Genomic DNA, 16,597 nt, shown 5'->3' on the forward strand with positions numbered 1-16,597 from the left:
AAGTACATACACAGAATATGGCCAGCAGTTAGAGCAGAGATTTGCTCTGTTCATATGAGCACAAGAGCTTAAGTAAATGGACACTTAGTTTTGTGAATCACTGTAAGAAAGACTTAATATATAACTGATCAAAGGCAGGAGTTGTCTTGGACACACAACAGTGTTGTAAAAAATACCAGTGCCAAGCTTGGTGGAGTGGGTGAAGAGTGAACTGCTCATTACAGTCTCTGAAGTTGAAAACGTTCCATTTTTCACAATGCTACAGGTTTCTAAGTACCAGTGGCTAAGCATCAGACCAAACTGTTACCAGCCAAAGGACAGGGAACAAGGTCTGGCAAATCATGAGGTTCACTTTTAAAAGCTTCTCAGATGATGATGCAGTCAGGTTCTGTAACTTTTAGCAAGAACAAGGTAAGTGTAAGTATGTGAATTGTTTTGCCCTGTGCTCACAAGTTATATTACTTTAATTTTATAACATGCAATAAAAACTTAGGTTCAAGCCTAATAGCAGCCAGTAATAAAGTAATGCTAACAACTATTGACACACCATGACCAAGCACTATAATCATGTGTGTACTTTATGTGGATTATTTCAACCAGTCTTCCTAACTTTATGGAACAAATATTGGTAAGTTGAGGGTTTTTGTCACTGTTGTCCTGTTTCTGTTTGTTGAGGAGGGCTTGTTTGTTTATCAATTTCCTTTAACATGACCCCAGATAGTTCAGAATTTGCTATGTAGAGCAGGCTGGCCTCAACTTTGGGAGTCCTCCTGTCTCTGCCTCCCAAGTACTAACTAGTGTTCCAGTAAGGAACATCCTCGCTTTACTGTTACTTTTTAACACTTGGAACCTGAGGTAAAAGGATGATATAAGACTTCTGTGGGTCAAACAGAAAATCTCAGGACCTAGTTGAACTGAGCCTGAGTCTAGAACCTGAGTTCCTAACCAAATCCATCAGTACTAGCCTTCCAACATCCTAATGTATGTGTCTGCCCCAACTACAAAATTCACACCACAAGCATAGAACCTTTAGGAGTCTTTGAAAGAATGTCCAAAATTACTTCAAGAATATACAATGGATTCTATGCTACATGAAAAAATAAAAGCCCATATTCTATTTTGAAAAATATTCCTCTGAAACAGTTTTAAAATTTTCTTAAAAACTAGCAGAGAATAGTGTGCAAAGCAATAGCAATGTCTTCGAAAAGCCATTTAATAGGGCCAGTGATGGCACAGCAGGTTAAGGCCCTTGCCACCAACCCAACAACTCAATCTGATTCATATGGTAGAAAGAACATCAGCTCCTGAGACCCATCTCCAGACAGCCACAAGTGCATTGTGGCTCTCATATGACCACACACACACCCACACACTGGGTAAGATTGTCTTTTGGCTTTGGTTTTAATCAAAAATATACATTTATTTAGCTGTAAAAATAACTTGTACTTTAAAGAAATTCACAGGCAATGATTGAGCAAATATTCTTCCAAAGATGGTTTTTAAAAGTGTCTCAAAATATCTCAGTTTAACAGAATTAAGCATCCAACATCATCATGTTATGGGAACCTTCACATTAAAGTAGTTAAAGTCTTTTTATCCCTGTCATTACTAGGGGAACATTTGCTGTGTCTGAATCAGGAGAGAAAACAATGGGGATGGTTCCCTCTGGTGGAGAGGTCCAACTACAGCACTGTATTAAGGAACATTTCCATCTCAGCTTCTAACAGTGTAGAGGGTCTTCAGAAGCACAGACCACTAAAGACAGCCAATCGCCTTCAGAGAATACTAACACTGCTAGAGGCATTCGCCTGGCATCTCAGTCAGACGCATATTCTACCAGGGGTCTTACTGAATCATCTGAAAACTAGAGGACATGATGCTGGAGAATCACCCAAGGCACAGAGGAAAAGTCAGAACATGAGCCTAGGATTTGCCTTCTTGTCCGTTCTCTAACACCTCAAACTGCTTGTCACCACCAGACTTAAATAGTAAATAGATGTTTTGATGCAATTAAACATGGTAAACAGTAAATTTTAAAAACTAATGCTCAAAGAAATAATGTTAAGTTTCTCCATGTGTGAGTATATTGTTTTCTTACACGAGAAGGCTGATGCACTGATTTATTGCCTTCATGTAATCCACTATCAAGGAGGGATTCAAAGATAATAGTAACAAATGTGTTACAATAAGTTTTAGACAAAATAGTTTTATTTTGCATAGCCTAGGCTGGTGTTAACTACTCCTCTGCCCTGTCTCCCTAGTGATTGGACTACAGGCACATAGGAGGTCCAACCCTGGTTCATTTCTATTTCTGATATAAAGGAGAAGTTATTTCTGCACCACTGAACTACTAGATTAAAATTCACTTTCAGGGAATAAAAATCTAAACCTTTTCTTTTTTTGTAAGACAGGGCCTCCCTGTGTGGCACAGGCTAACATCTGAGACGGCGTTTCACCAGTTTAGATTATGGTATGCACCACCACACTAAGCAAATCTTCATTTTATTGTCTTCATTTTTTTAAATACAGAAAAATCAAGCAGATTGGGATCTCACATGACAACACACCAACGAAACACCAGCTTCTGTTGGGTCATAAATCCAACTCTGGGCTACATAAGAGGAAATCATACTTCACTTACCTAAGGGGACATGGTTTAATCACAGACATAAGATTTTATAGCTCTCTATTTCTTTGTCAGGACAAAAATGGCAAATATAGACAGAAAAGGACATCTTCAAAGAAAATTGGGCTTAGCTAAAAAACATGTAAAAACTATAGTGGGATTCAGAAATAACTTAATGCCTACAATCACTGTGAACCAGCTTACCTCAAGCTGACCACCCCACGCGGCCGTGTTTACAATATCGTCACAGTACTTTCCAAACTCTTCTGTAGGAAACAGATCAGAATAACTTCTCAAACCACACTCTTTTGCAGCTCCCACCATCCCTGATCAAGAACATCTCCCTTCTGCACCACCTCCTTTAGAAGTACACTAAACACGCCACCCCACCTTTCCACCATCTTTCTATGGAAGAGCAAAGCACTTTTGCTTCTGCTCTTCCACCTGAGATGCAGACACACGTGTAATTAACTGCTCTCTTCACCATCTAAAGCAATGACTCCTAAGTGTCAAATACTCACCATCCTGAGAAGTGTTCTAAAACCAAACCTGCATTCGAAACGCCACACAAGGTTAAAACATGCAGTCCCTCTATATTTAGGCCGACTGCAAGAGCCTTGAAAGAGTCAAAGTACGAATGAACCTAACCTCCCCAGGGCAGCAACAAATGGTTTCTCTGCTTGTCCTTTTACATATCTTTGCATGAACTTATCAATGTCAGTTTTGGACAAGGAGACTTTACTGAGTGGGCCTAACAAGTAACTCTCTGAACTTACAATAGGCTATTACTGCACTGGTAAATGCAGCACATTCAAATGGACTAAACAAGAGATGGCGCAATGGCTCCATTTGCTCTTTCAGAGAACCTGGAAAGGAGTTAAATTCCTAGCACTCACGCAAAGCTCACATCCGTTTGTAACCCTCTTCTGGTCCCCAAGGTCTAAGATATAGTACATACACACAGATTCAGTCAAAACAACATAAACATAAAATAAAAATAAAATGGGAAAAAAAATAAATAAAAAATAAATAAAAAAATAAAAATAAATAAATAAATAAATAAATAAATAAGTAAAATAAAATGGGGCCAACATCCTTCCTGTCCAAGGAAGGGAAGAAAAGCTAAAACTAAAAGATAATAATATGCACCATATGTTAATCTCCATTGCTACTAAATCTTCATTGCTCAAAACAATCCCTAAAATACTTTGCCACCTTGGCCTTCAATAAAAATTGGTTGAAAGGACGAACTAAATCCTTTTGTTTGTTTCTTTGATGCAGCATAAATTAAATATTCTACATCTAGTAGAGTGGGGTAGACAAACTTAAGGATTCTGATACATGAAGTCGCACCTGAGATCTCTTCAGATTCCCAAGGCCTGCCTCACTCACCATAAATGAGCAACTCAATGCCAGTGCTCACCCTGTCCATCCTGTGCTGTGTGCTAACTTCTTCCATGGAGGACAGAGCCCTCCAAGGAGTCTCCATACACCATCCCTTCTCCAAGCCACCTGTCCATGTGGCCCTCCCAGTGGTCACTGCTTTGCCTGAGATTCTCCCTCCATTTCATTACTCTCAGCAGCACAGAAGCCCTTCAGATACTGACTTGGTTTCATTCTTGTTTGGAAGTGGTGTGATTTTTTTTTAACTTCATCATAAAAACTGTATCTTAATCATTAATTTATGATAACAAGGAATACTGTTCATGGGATTTACAAAATCAAATTTCATATAACTAGTAAGCTTCCTGGCTATACTTTATTGAAAGTACATACTTCTCTGAGTATGAGTAAGTTAGGTTTCATAATCATATTCTGCTCATGGTCTTGGATGCTACACACACACACACACACACACACACACACACACACACACACACTTTTACAAAGACTGATCAAATCATCACCTCATTCTAACTTTGCTAAATGTTATTTGTTCAATGACTAACCCTACTTCTCTTATTTTTCTTCATGACTTACATACAGCAATTAATATATTTTAACTACAATACAGTTAAGTACTTAATAGATAAAGTAAAATATATCTACATCTATTCGAGTTATAGAAAATAAATCTGTCTAAATGTTAACAATCTTTTGTCTGTGTTAACAAAGGTCTTGCTACACCCAGGAAGCACTTTATTTGAAAACCAGAAACACTAACAGAATGTAGTGGAGCAAGCTAAACTACCTGGAGTGTACATGTCTCCTGTGTTGGGGTTGGTTAGGAATGGCAGGAAGTCGTCTGAATGGCTCTGCATGTACTCAGCAGTCTGCCTCCTTAGGGTAGCCACAGTCAGAGCAGAGTCTTGTTCTCTTAGCTGATCCTCAAGTGCCCCATACATACAATGACCGTCAGATGGAATATGTTTAATTTCCAGTTCTCTGGCTGCCAATATCTGAGCAAGTTTTTCACTCTCTAGATGTCTGGCTCCAGATAAGTTCTCAATCTCTGCCTCAGCTATCCTTTCTTCCCGCTCCTTTTCCAATGCAGCCTTCTTCTCCTAGGACAAGAAGACAGGAAAATTAATGATGATAGTTAGGGTTAATTCACATCTGATGAGAATGGAGTCATCAGTCTATTTTGCCATTTCCTGCTCCCACAAGAGCTGCCATTTTGATCATCTCCCCATTTGTAGCACTCTCTAACTACAACCCTTAGAGCACAATTATCCCACTCATCTAGCTGCTATGTTCCGAGCCCCTCACTCTGTACTAACATTTAAAGAAAGAAGACTTTCTGTAACCAGGTGCCGTGGCCTAGGTCTCTAAGTGGACCTGGACACTGATACAGAAGGATTGCATGCCAAGGACAGCTTGAGCTGCAGTGTTCTAGTCCAGCCTGGCCACAATATGAGAGCTTGGTTCACAGAAGGAAAGAAATGGAGAGACAGGGAAGCAGGGAGGGATACCTTCTTTAAAAAATCTGCTAATTTGTTTGCTTATTTGAGGCAGTGCCTTACTATGGTAACAGAGGCTGGCCTATACTCTCCAACCTCCTACCTCAGACTTCCAAGTGTTGGGATTAATGGTATTGGCAACTATCCTCATAAGAACAATTTAAAAACATGTGAACAACTTGACTGGCCAACTTCAAAGTACTGTCTTAAGATTCAGTGGTCCAGTTCCCATACTGGTACAATGCCTTTAAACCCAGGACTTGGGAGGCAGAGATAGGTGGATCTTTGTGAGTGCAAGATGAGCCTGGTCTACTAAATGAGTTCCTGGACAGCCAGGGCTACAGGATAAGATCCTATCTAATAAATAAATAAATTAATTAATTACTTAATTAATTCAGTTCTCCTCAGCTACATGAATATATTTGATCCCAAAATACTCCAAGGTTGTATCACTCCACTACAGTGGATTTACTATGTTAAAACAACTAGAAAGATGCTGACAGATACTATTTTTAATCTATTTTTTAAAGGTGGGTATAAAGTGTTAGTTAATAAATAGATTTTAAAAAAACTTGCCAAACAATCCAAGTATTACAGTTATACTAAAATCCCTAAGTCACATGATCCTCTATAACTCTCTAGAGCTCAGAGTAAATATCCTCCGAGAATTTCTTTTGATTAATGGTAATAAACACATAATTACAGACATTGTGACACATCCTTTGTAATAAAATAGCATTTTTATATAGTACAATATGCTTTCTTACTTAAATAAGAAAATACAAATGCTTAAAATTTCCTCATGGCTGTATATCCAGGCCTGGTTAGGAATCAATGGAGTCAGCATGAGATTTGTCCCCATGGGAAATTTGGGGACAAAGGAACACATTCCCATATGTGAACTACTAAGAGCCATAAGCCAGCGGACATTCATGTTTAACAGCCAAAAACAATTCACAGAACTAGTATACAAAAGTTTCAAGAGATGAAGTAGCTGGCTAAATTTAAAGACAGGTCTGTCACTAATAAATATTGTTCATCCTAACATAGTACTAAGAAGTAGAGGTCTAAACACAGCATTTGTAGTTTGTTCTTTCTGGATGGCAGAACAGTCTATTTGGATGGTTGTCACTATGCCTTTATGACTTTATAAGCTCAAGTTGGAAGGAAATTGTCTTTCAACCCAAGAAAAAAACCCTCACTAAATTTTGCAATTTTTTTAAAACTTTATTTTCTTGTATAGTATCAGTATTTGCCCCCTTATATGTCTGTGCAACAAATGCATGGGGTTCCCGCAATCCAGAAAGTGTGTTGTGTGACAGTCAGATCCCCAGAACTAAAGTTACAGATGATTGAAAGCACCATATTGGACCCGGGAAGCAAACCAGGTCTTTTGGATGAGTACCCAATGCTCTTAACCACCAAATCCTATTTCCAGCACCTGAAAGTCTTGGTTTAGTAAATTGCAGAAGGAAGGAAAAGTGGTAAAGCAATTTTCACAAAAGGTAGGGACTTCGGTGTCCTAATTTCAACTCCCAGGCAGAGGAAGTAAATTCAATAAACTGAGTCTCACAATGTGCCACGAGAGAACTTCAAATGTTCTTTTGTGGGTTTAAGTAGCTGAAAGCGGAAATAGCTCTCCAACAAAGAGACCACCTTTAACCACAAGAAAAGTAGCATGGTGTACCTCGCTGGTGTCTACAACTATGGGTCTGGGTCATACATCTCAAAACACAAGATGGCACTGTTACTTTATAAAAGACTAAAAACAGTTTCATCGGGGAAAGGAAGAATAAGCACCTTAGACATCATCTAATCCAAAACCCCTCACTTTCCTCTTCTGAGGAAACAGCACGCAGAAAGATGTCCAAAGGCCACACAGCTGGTTAGAGCAGAGCGGGACCGGGGACAACACACAGAGCTCCTTCTATGCAGGCACCTGAATCAGAATAAAGGTTGGAGCAGATGGCAGCTGGAGTTAATGTCATACACTTTTTCACTGTCAGAATGGAACTTCATTCTATCTTCCAAGCCCTGTAAGTCTCTTGAATACTAACTTCTAACATTAACTTATTTTTCGTAATGATCTGCTTCAGTTAAAAAGCAATTGAGTTTGCTTCCTGTAAATCGGGTGTGTGAAATCCATTGGAGCCTGGTCTCTGTGGGAGTTTCCTTCTTTAGGTACTTTTCTACAGGTTTAGTACTAGAGACAGAATGGCAATCAGGTCTAAAAGAGGTAAAAGGCAGGAGCATGCAACTCATAAACACACTGCTAGCAAAACTAGTCATGTTGATTTGAGCACTAGTCCAGGGCTGTGTTAAATCCTCCCTCTCAGGGCTGGAGAGATGGCTCAGCGGTTAAGAGCGCTGACTGCTCTTCCCGAGGTCCTGAGTTCAAATCCCAGCAACCACATGGTGGTTCACAACCATCTGTAATGGGATTCAGTGCCCTCTTCTGAAGACAGCTATGGTGTACTCATATAAATTAAATAAATCTTTAAAAACAAAAAAATTTCCCTCCCATCTTTCTCATAAAATAAAAAAATTACATTTTATTCTACTTCTCAAATTCCTTACTTTATAAATCAATTATTTTATTTCTACCTTAGTTTTGTTTTCCCAAAATACAAAGAGCTTCCGAGTTCTTTCCTCCCCCCAATATTTACTGAGAGTTTGTTTGGTTTTGGATTTGTTTGTTTGTTTTGGGTGTTTGCAGCAGCTGGCTCTCTCCTTCCACCGTGTGGATTCCAGGGACTGAACTCAAGTTCTCAGGCTAGGCAGCAAGCAACTTTATCCACTGAGCCATCTTCTTAGGCACAAATTTCTGAGTTCAATTCTCCCATGTTTCTCCAGTTTAAGATTAAGACCCCATAAGAGTCTTATGTTAAATCACCACAAATACGTCACACTTTTCCTCCAGAGTTGTCTCACTACCAATAACAACCATCAGTGGTTAACTTGCTTTTAAGTCCTTAGTGCTTTGGCAAAAAGAACAGTTCTAAATAATTTAATGTCCCATTTGCCTATCTGGCATCCAGGTTCCACTCTGGTAAGCATTATGAACATTCAATGTTCTCTACTCCAAAAGCCCACTAGATTAACTAAGTGATCATTTTCTCTGCCAAGTGATAAAGCAGTCAGCTCTGAATCATACGAAATTTCTGAGTTTAGTTGGAAAATTAAATTCAGATAGGAAAGAAGTACAATATTTTTTAAAAAGATAGGTCTAGGTAGCGTCGTTTTTAGAATAGGCTACCATTAGATGCTGCAATTAATAGGTACCAATAAATTCTTAAAATTGTTACTTTACTGGCAAAAAAACATTTGTTGATGTATAGAAGCAAGGTGACAACTGGGGGACCACGACCAAAGGGATGCCTATCATAAATAAAGAGTTGAACCCTTCATGACAGCATGCATTCTAAATGATTCTTTGAAATTCACAATGGCAGTATCAGTCACCAGTAAAATTTATACAAACATAATATTTAATTATTTGCAATTTAGCTATCATACAAAAGGAGACTGTCTTAGGCCTTTGTAAAAGGAATGATACGCCTACCATGGTAAATATAATTATTTGTTGACACTTCAGTTATCCAGGCCTTATATTTATGGTTCTGGACAGCTTATTATTTAATACCCATAATGGTCTTCATAAATATTATTTTCCCTTACCTCTTATTGAAACTGAGTGGCAAGTCATGAGAGTACACGAAATTCAAACCATACCTGGGGTTGGGGAACAGCCTAAGGCCCTGCCTGACCCTCAACAGCACAATTTAAAAGAGGGTGGGGCACCCATTCTGTCAGACCTTCGCCTGCCATGCTCCACTATGCTACGTACTAAACACACTCTGAAACACACATTAGAACTTAGAAAGCATGAACAATTAGTAAAACAGTATTCAGAACCAAAATTCTGAATTTTAAACTTCCTTTTCTAAGGTCGAATGACTTAGCTACCTCCTGCCATTTTCATTATGCTAAGATCATTAATTCATTCTTTCTGATAACTCTAATGCTATCTCATTCCACATTTGTTTTTATTACATTATTGCTCCAGCATAGAATCTTATCTAAACATTTATCTTCCCTTCAAATTATAACACATCCTTAACACTGAAGTCCCCTTCTCTGCATTTTTAATGTCATTAACCATTATATTAACCATGACATAAGTACCAACATAATTTTCTGAGAACTCTGGATCTCTGTGTGTTTTCTTGCATTTCTAAGTGCAAGTCTTTGCTTCAGCCTGAGCACTAAACTGGGTTTTGCATCAGTCATATGACCCCACTCTTCGAAATTTTTAAATTAACTCTACAATAAAGTATTTGTCTAAGAAGAATACAATTCTTAGCTCCCTGATTTTTACAAGACTTGCAAACTAGATATCTTACTTTTTATTCTTTATACCTATTAATTTCTGTTGAAGGCCAGAAAATAAAACCCTACCTCACAAGACTGTCGGGACATGAGATTTCAATGTAAATAGCTTAGACTATCATCTGATATGTGGTAGAGACTTATTAGTTCAAGTTCCCTGACAAGGAACTCCAATTTTTTTCTATTCGTTTCTTATGTGATACCTAAGAAAGTATTAAAGCACACAACAGCTTATATACATGGTGATATGACTTCCATACCCGTCTCTTTTGTGCTTTTGAAATCCGAGGTGGCTGACTGTCAAGTACCAAGTTTGAAACGTTAACAGCAACAGAATCTATCTGAAAGAACAAAAGCATTAAAAAAACAAAAGAAAGAAAAAAGGAGGAAGACAAAAGAGAAAAATCAATTAAAAAATGTTTTAATTTATTAAAAATGTTAGGTTACTAAACTGTTACTGAAAATTAAAAATGTATCCAACCCCTTACTTCCAGTTTGAGCGGCAGCATTAGGCACAGGACTAGACAGCATGCTTTTGTCACCTTTCTCTACATCCATGGATCTGTAAAATCACCAAGCTTTTCGTAGCTCTACAAATACTAGGCTCACCCTGCATACCTCTGTCCTTCCTGAACCTACTCCATTATTCCAAATACCTTATTTCATTCATTCAAGGACAGCCTTCCTGTCCAAAAATGCTCACATATAAAATCATTTGCGCTCATCGCTTCCTTCATATCCTAACTCTGACAAGTCACTTCCCCATGTTAATTAGCCAGAGCTTAATGAGCACTAGCTCTTCAGGTTAGAACAAATGAGCAATTTCTATCTTTTCCCAGCTACAAACTGGTAATTTCACTAATAATTACAATGATTCATAGATCCAAATGTTAACACTGCTAAAGAAGTTAGCCTTCTACTTGGATAATTAGCTCCTTATTATAACTGTTATTTAGTTACCATTAATATAACTGAAAGTCAAACTACTGTTTAGTATAAATATATAAAACAACCCAAAGCATCTGAGAGAGACACAGAAGTCTCCAAAGACGATATCCCAGGTGATAAATTATTAATATTTCCGGGGGCTGGAGAGATGGCTCAGCGGTTAAGAGCACGCGACTGCTCTTCCAGAGGTCATGAGTTCAATTCCCAGCAACCACATGGTGGCTCACAACCATCTGTAAAGAGATCCGATGCCCTCTTCTGGTGTATCTGAAGACAGCTACAGTGTACTTATATATAATAAATAAATAAATCTTTAAAAAAAAATTATTAATATTTCCAATAGACTTAAGAAACTCTATGGATCTTATGGATTTTTTCCCCTTTTTTGTGGGGGAGGGGGGATTCTGATAAAAACTAACAGCCAAATTAAAAACAGAAGAATTTGGGGGAAAGGCCAAATAAAACAAGTTTAATGACAAAGAGAACAATTCTTAGCATCTTAGCAGGTAAGTAACAAAGGACAATGAACCAAACTTTTCTTTCTCTTTGGAAACCTATGAAGAAAATCTTCAAACTGAAGGCCTAAAAGAGCAAACAAAACACCCTGCTACTAGAAAACAGGAGACAATTAGAAACACAATTACCATAATGCTATAATGCTAACATTTCTAAACACAACAGCACACCTTGTTTGGTTGGGGTGTGTGCTCGTGTGCATGTGTGCATGTTCATACACGCCACAATAGGACACAGAGGTCAGAGGACAACAAGTGTGAATCAATCTTCTCTTCCACGTAGGCTGGGTTCCAGGGATAGAACAGCAATACCTTACCTGGTGAACCATCCTGGCAGCCCCAAAAAGTTTTCTGGTCACTCTCTTTTCTGTTGCTGCTGTTGGGCTTTGAGATAGGGGTCTTGCTATAAAGCCCAGGCTGGGCTCAAACTCACAACCTCCCTGCTTCTGCCTCCTGAGTGCTGGGACTATAGGCATGTATCACCAAGCCACGCTGGAGATTTTTAATAGTATATTAATAGCAAGGAAGGCCAGGAACATGATGACTAGGAAATGAAATTAAAGACTTTGACACTATATTTAATACTCTGTGTAAATGGACACACAGAAACGGTTTCCGTGTAAACAGAACAAAAATGAATCAAAATTTATGGAAGATGAGATCTCTCACAAAGCTAAGAAATTCCTATCAACAGTTAACTGAGGATGTAGAATAATATATGACCCCTTCATATCCAAAAAACATTCAACAAGTTACTTTACGACATCTGGTCTAACGATGGGGCTTGTTTTGAATTCTAGCTTTTGTCACCTCAATAACTATTATGACTTCAGGGCCAAGTTCTTAATCTCTTTAAGCTGGTTTCCGACTGGAAACGTGTGATAATCTACACTATTTCAGAGCTAGTATCTTACAGTGTTACTGACAACTACATGCCTTCAACGAAGTAGCTAGTGCACACATGAGCAGAAGGATAAACACTGAAAAAGATGCATGTAAGCATATTCCCATTAAAGCATCACTACTTCATTCAGTACAACTGGTTCATACAGCCCTTCTCTACTTAACTATAATTTCAGATTTACTGTCCCATGTGGAGAAATCCACCTTTCACTCATGAGAAACCTTACCTAGTACATGTTATACTTTACATGTTTATTAGGTTAAGTAGGCACTTCTTTACTGTGCTCTCTTAAAAAAAAAAAAAAAAGGAAGGGAAAAAAAAATCCAGCCATGAGCCTGGTCACAAAAATATTCAGGAAATGTAAAGCTAGGTGTGGTGGTGCACGCCTATAATCCCAGCACTTGTGAAACCAAAGTGGTAGAATTTGAAGTTACAGTTCAAAGTTATCCTCTGCTCCAAATCCACATGGGTGACAGCCTGGACTGTCTCAAAAACTAAGGCCATGATGACTTGATTTCAGAACCAATTGTGAGAATGTAATCGATAAGCAGTTCAACACATTTACACAGTTGTTTCCACGGACTCAAAGACAAGCTTTGCTCCCCATACCTTACTGTCCTTGAAAGTCAGTTTCAATTGCTCCAGTTCTTCCCTGTGTTTTTGCTCCATTTCCCTCTCCAATTTAGCAACATCTTCCGTGAGTTGCTTCCTCCTCTTTTTGTCGTTTTTGGGAACGGCGTTCTTCATTCCCTGAATTTTAGCTAAAAAGTCATCAAAAGCAACGTGTCAGAGCCCCAGAGGGAAAAGCAGTGCAGTAAAAGGGTGGGAAGAGGTATGATTATAGAATGTAATGTAATTATAGAAGCAATTAATCATGACACAACAATCAGCTATGGAGAATGGCCTGGATGAGGCTTGCGACTCAATGTAAACACAACCTTGAATTTGTTTGGTTTGACAGGACAAAACCAAGGTTAAAATACATATATATTAAGATAAAATTCCCACCCTTTTCTGTGACGTCAAGCCAAGGTAAAGCAATTCAGAACACACCACTAAGGCCAGGCGTCGGGAACTGGGGCAGGAATGGGAAGGGAGGCAGAAGAGGTTCAAGACTTTGGCCTCCAGGCACAGCAAGCAGCAGCACGTGCGCCGCACCGGCTTGGGGTCCACCGCAGGCCGCATACGGGGACATCTCCAAGGACTGCAAATTAAGAGGGTTGAGGAAATGGGGAAAGCTGGACAGGACAGACCAAAAGTTATCTGAGGGGAAGCCTAGACGAAGCCATGGCTTGTGCTCCTCCAGGTTCCCGAGGGCACAAGTCACGGTCCCAGTCCTGGCTGTGGACAACTTTTACATTCCCAGCCCCCTTCCCGTCACCTTGCAGCTCCTTCTTCTCCTTCCGATGCCTTCTCATCAGCTGCTCCTCATCATCAAGCTCTTCAGCCAAGATCTCCTCCATGACGACCAAGTGGCCGGGCACACGCGCTGGAGGAGTTCGGCACCTCAGGCAGGCCAGCGCCTCCCACCCCTCAACCCTCACCCGGGGCGCCATTGGCCGCCGGGAAGGCCCAGCCCCGCCTCAAGGCGGCTCCGGATCCAGGTCTAACCACTGAAACCCGGAGAAGCCGACATGGGCTAGGGCGCCTGCGTGCTCGGACCGCTCTGGGCGGCGCGCCGGAAGCTGGGACTCTGCGACTGGGCAGGCACCCGGCGCTGGTGCTTCTTCAGCACAAAGCTACGCGCCAGGCGATTGGCCCTGATCCGGCTCACAGAGATGACGTCACGAACACTCTTTGGCACAGCTTTCAATTTGCTCTTTGAAACGCTATGTAGTTGTTCCCTTTGCCCAGACACATTGAAAAGATTTTTTTTTAATTTTAATAAAAGCATGGGTTGTTTTCAATGAGGATCTCTTCGTTGCATCAATCATACAGTAGCGAATTGGTTTTTTTAACAACGTGGTAAAAGGGTTAAAGCTAAGTAAGAAATGCTTACTCTTGAATAAGTGATGATAAAGATTAAAAAAAGGACTAAGCGTCGTAAAGTCCATTTGCTAAGTTCAATGGTAAGACCTAGATTCATTAATAACAGTGATGTCAGGGTGTTTTGAAGATTCGAGTCAAGACTTAACAAATGTAAGTCATATGTGCCACAAAACCAAATTAGGAAAGTCAAGAATTCTCACGGAATGGTGGAGCAGGTCGGGGGTGGAAGACCCAGAGTGCTGGTTCAGTGAAATAAAAGAAATCTATGTTTTAGGGCTGATCGTAGTTGTGCAGGCCTTTAATCGTAGCACTTAGAAGTCAGACAGGGAGATCTCTGTGAATTTGAGGCCAGCCTGGTCTACATAGAGAGTTCCAGGACAAGCAGAAAATTACATAGGTGAGACCCTGTCTCAAAAACAAATAAATGGATGGATGAATGAATGAATGAATGAAGAATAAGTAAATAGATCAGTAAATAAAGTGTTCTTTTTTTATATGAATGCCTGGGACAGATCAAAAACAAATGAAGTTGGAATAATACTTCTGAAACTCACTGAAGGCTTATTTCCAGATATGAATAAGAGCTGGGTCTACAACTGTATAAAGCTACAAGGGGTGCATTCAAATTTTGGTGAAGAGAAAACATCGTCTAAATGCATCCTGTTTTGTTTTTGTTTTAATTTCAAGGTTGGGGGTGGTGTATAAGGATTTAAACTGAGACATCAAGTTATGATCTAAGATTGTTTTTCTACCAACACTAAATGCCAGGAAGCAATGCAATAAAATCCTAAAGAAAAGTGGTTTTTATATGAGAGCTGTATACCCTGCCAAACTTAGAGACTAGAAATTTTTGGAGTTGGACTGAATACATTTTGCATTGTGATATGGACCTCAGGCTAGAGGGCCAGGTAAGTGGAAGTTGGTTTGAATGAGAATGAACCCTCATAAGCTCAGATATTTGAATTCGAGGACCATAGTTGGTGGTGCTGTATGGGTGGGTATAGGAGGTATTGCATTGCTAGAGAAAGAATGTCATTGGGGATGGGCTTTTTTTTTAATTATTTTTATCTTTATTAACTTGAATATTTCTTATTTACATTTTGATTATTATTCCGCTTCCCGGTTTCCGGGCCAACATCCCCCTAACCCTTCCCCCTCACCTTCTATATGGTTGTTCCCCTCCCCATCCTCCCCCCATTACCGCCCCCCCCCAGTCACGTTCACTGGGGGTTCAGTCTTGGCAGGACCAAGGGCTTCCCCTTCCACTGGTGCTCTTACTAGGATATTCATTGCTACCTATGGGGTCAGAGTCCAGGGTCAGTCCATGTATAGTCTTTAGGTAATGGCTTAGTCCCTGGAAGCTCTGGTTGCTTGGCATTGTTGTACTTTTGGGGTCTCGAGCCCCTTCAAGCTCTTCCAGTTCTTTCTCTGATTCCTTCAACGGGGGTCCTGTTCTCAGTTCAGTGGTTTGCTGCTGGCATTCGCCTCTATTTGCTGTATTCTGGCTGTGTCTCTCAGGAGCGATCTACATCCGGCTCCTGTCAGCCTGCACTTCTTTGCTTCATCCATCTTATCTAGTTTGGTGGCTGTATATGTATGGGCCACATGTGGGGCAGGCTCTGAATGGATGTTCCTTCTGCCTCTGTTCTAAACTTTGCCTCCCTATCCCCTGCCAAGGGTATTCTTGTTTCCCTTTTAAAGAAGGACTGAAGCATTCGCATTTTGATCATCCGTCTTGAGTTTCATGTGTTCTATGCATCTAGAGTAATTCAAGCATTTGGGCTAATAGCCACTTATGGGGATGGGCCTTTTGATTCCAAAAATATGCCATCCCACTTTTCTTGGGGTTTTTAGTGATTTTTTGTGGTGGTTGTTGTTTTTCTGATTCAGCTCTGTGTTTGGAGGCATAAGCCCTTGGATTCAGCTCTTACCATCCAGCTTCCACTCCATCATCATGGAGTCCAATCCTGTGGAAACCAACTATGCCAAATAAGTTGTTTATTTTGTAGGTTGTGGTATTTTATCACAACAACAGAGAACTAAACTAATACAGCAACTAGAAGAAATTATTTAATATTCATGGGTTAAGGGGTAGAGAGCTGGCTCAGCAGTTAAGAGCACTGACTGCTCTTCCAGAGGTCCTGAGTTCAATTCCCAGCAACCACATGGTGGCTCACAACCATCTGCAAGGCAATCTGATGCCCTCTTCTGATGTGTCTGAAGGGAGTGACAGTGTGCTCACATACATAAAATAAATGAATAAAATCTCTTACAAAGTCATTTTTAAAAAAGAAAATATGTCAGTAAAGAACTTTCTCTGGGGATT

At 39.8% G+C, this 16,597-nt stretch overlaps 1 protein-coding gene across 3 annotated transcripts in view; it reads right to left on the bottom strand.

Annotated features, from left to right (window-relative positions):
* Window positions 1–13,983, bottom strand: part of Otud6b (OTU deubiquitinase 6B) — a 34,362-nt gene extending 20,379 nt beyond the window's left edge. For 2 of the 3 annotated variants that reach the window (XM_087547881.1, XM_087547882.1), the window contains exons 1-5: window positions 13,664–13,983; window positions 12,892–13,043; window positions 10,176–10,256; window positions 4,818–5,130; window positions 2,831–2,892 (exon numbers count right to left, since the gene is read on the bottom strand). In XM_087547881.1, the coding sequence (XP_087404007.1) occupies window positions 2,831–2,892; window positions 4,818–5,130; window positions 10,176–10,256; window positions 12,892–13,043; window positions 13,664–13,838 (783 nt within the window). In that variant the 5' untranslated portion in view covers window positions 13,839–13,983. 3 annotated transcript variants of the gene reach the window in all.
* Between the last annotated feature and the right edge of the window lie 2,614 nt (window positions 13,984–16,597).

This window comes from Rattus norvegicus, chromosome 5 (assembly GCF_021556685.1).
Source record: "Rattus norvegicus strain SHRSP/BbbUtx chromosome 5, alternate assembly SHRSP_T2T, whole genome shotgun sequence".
In the NCBI taxonomy this organism is placed as follows: Eukaryota; Metazoa; Chordata; class Mammalia; order Rodentia; family Muridae; genus Rattus; species Rattus norvegicus.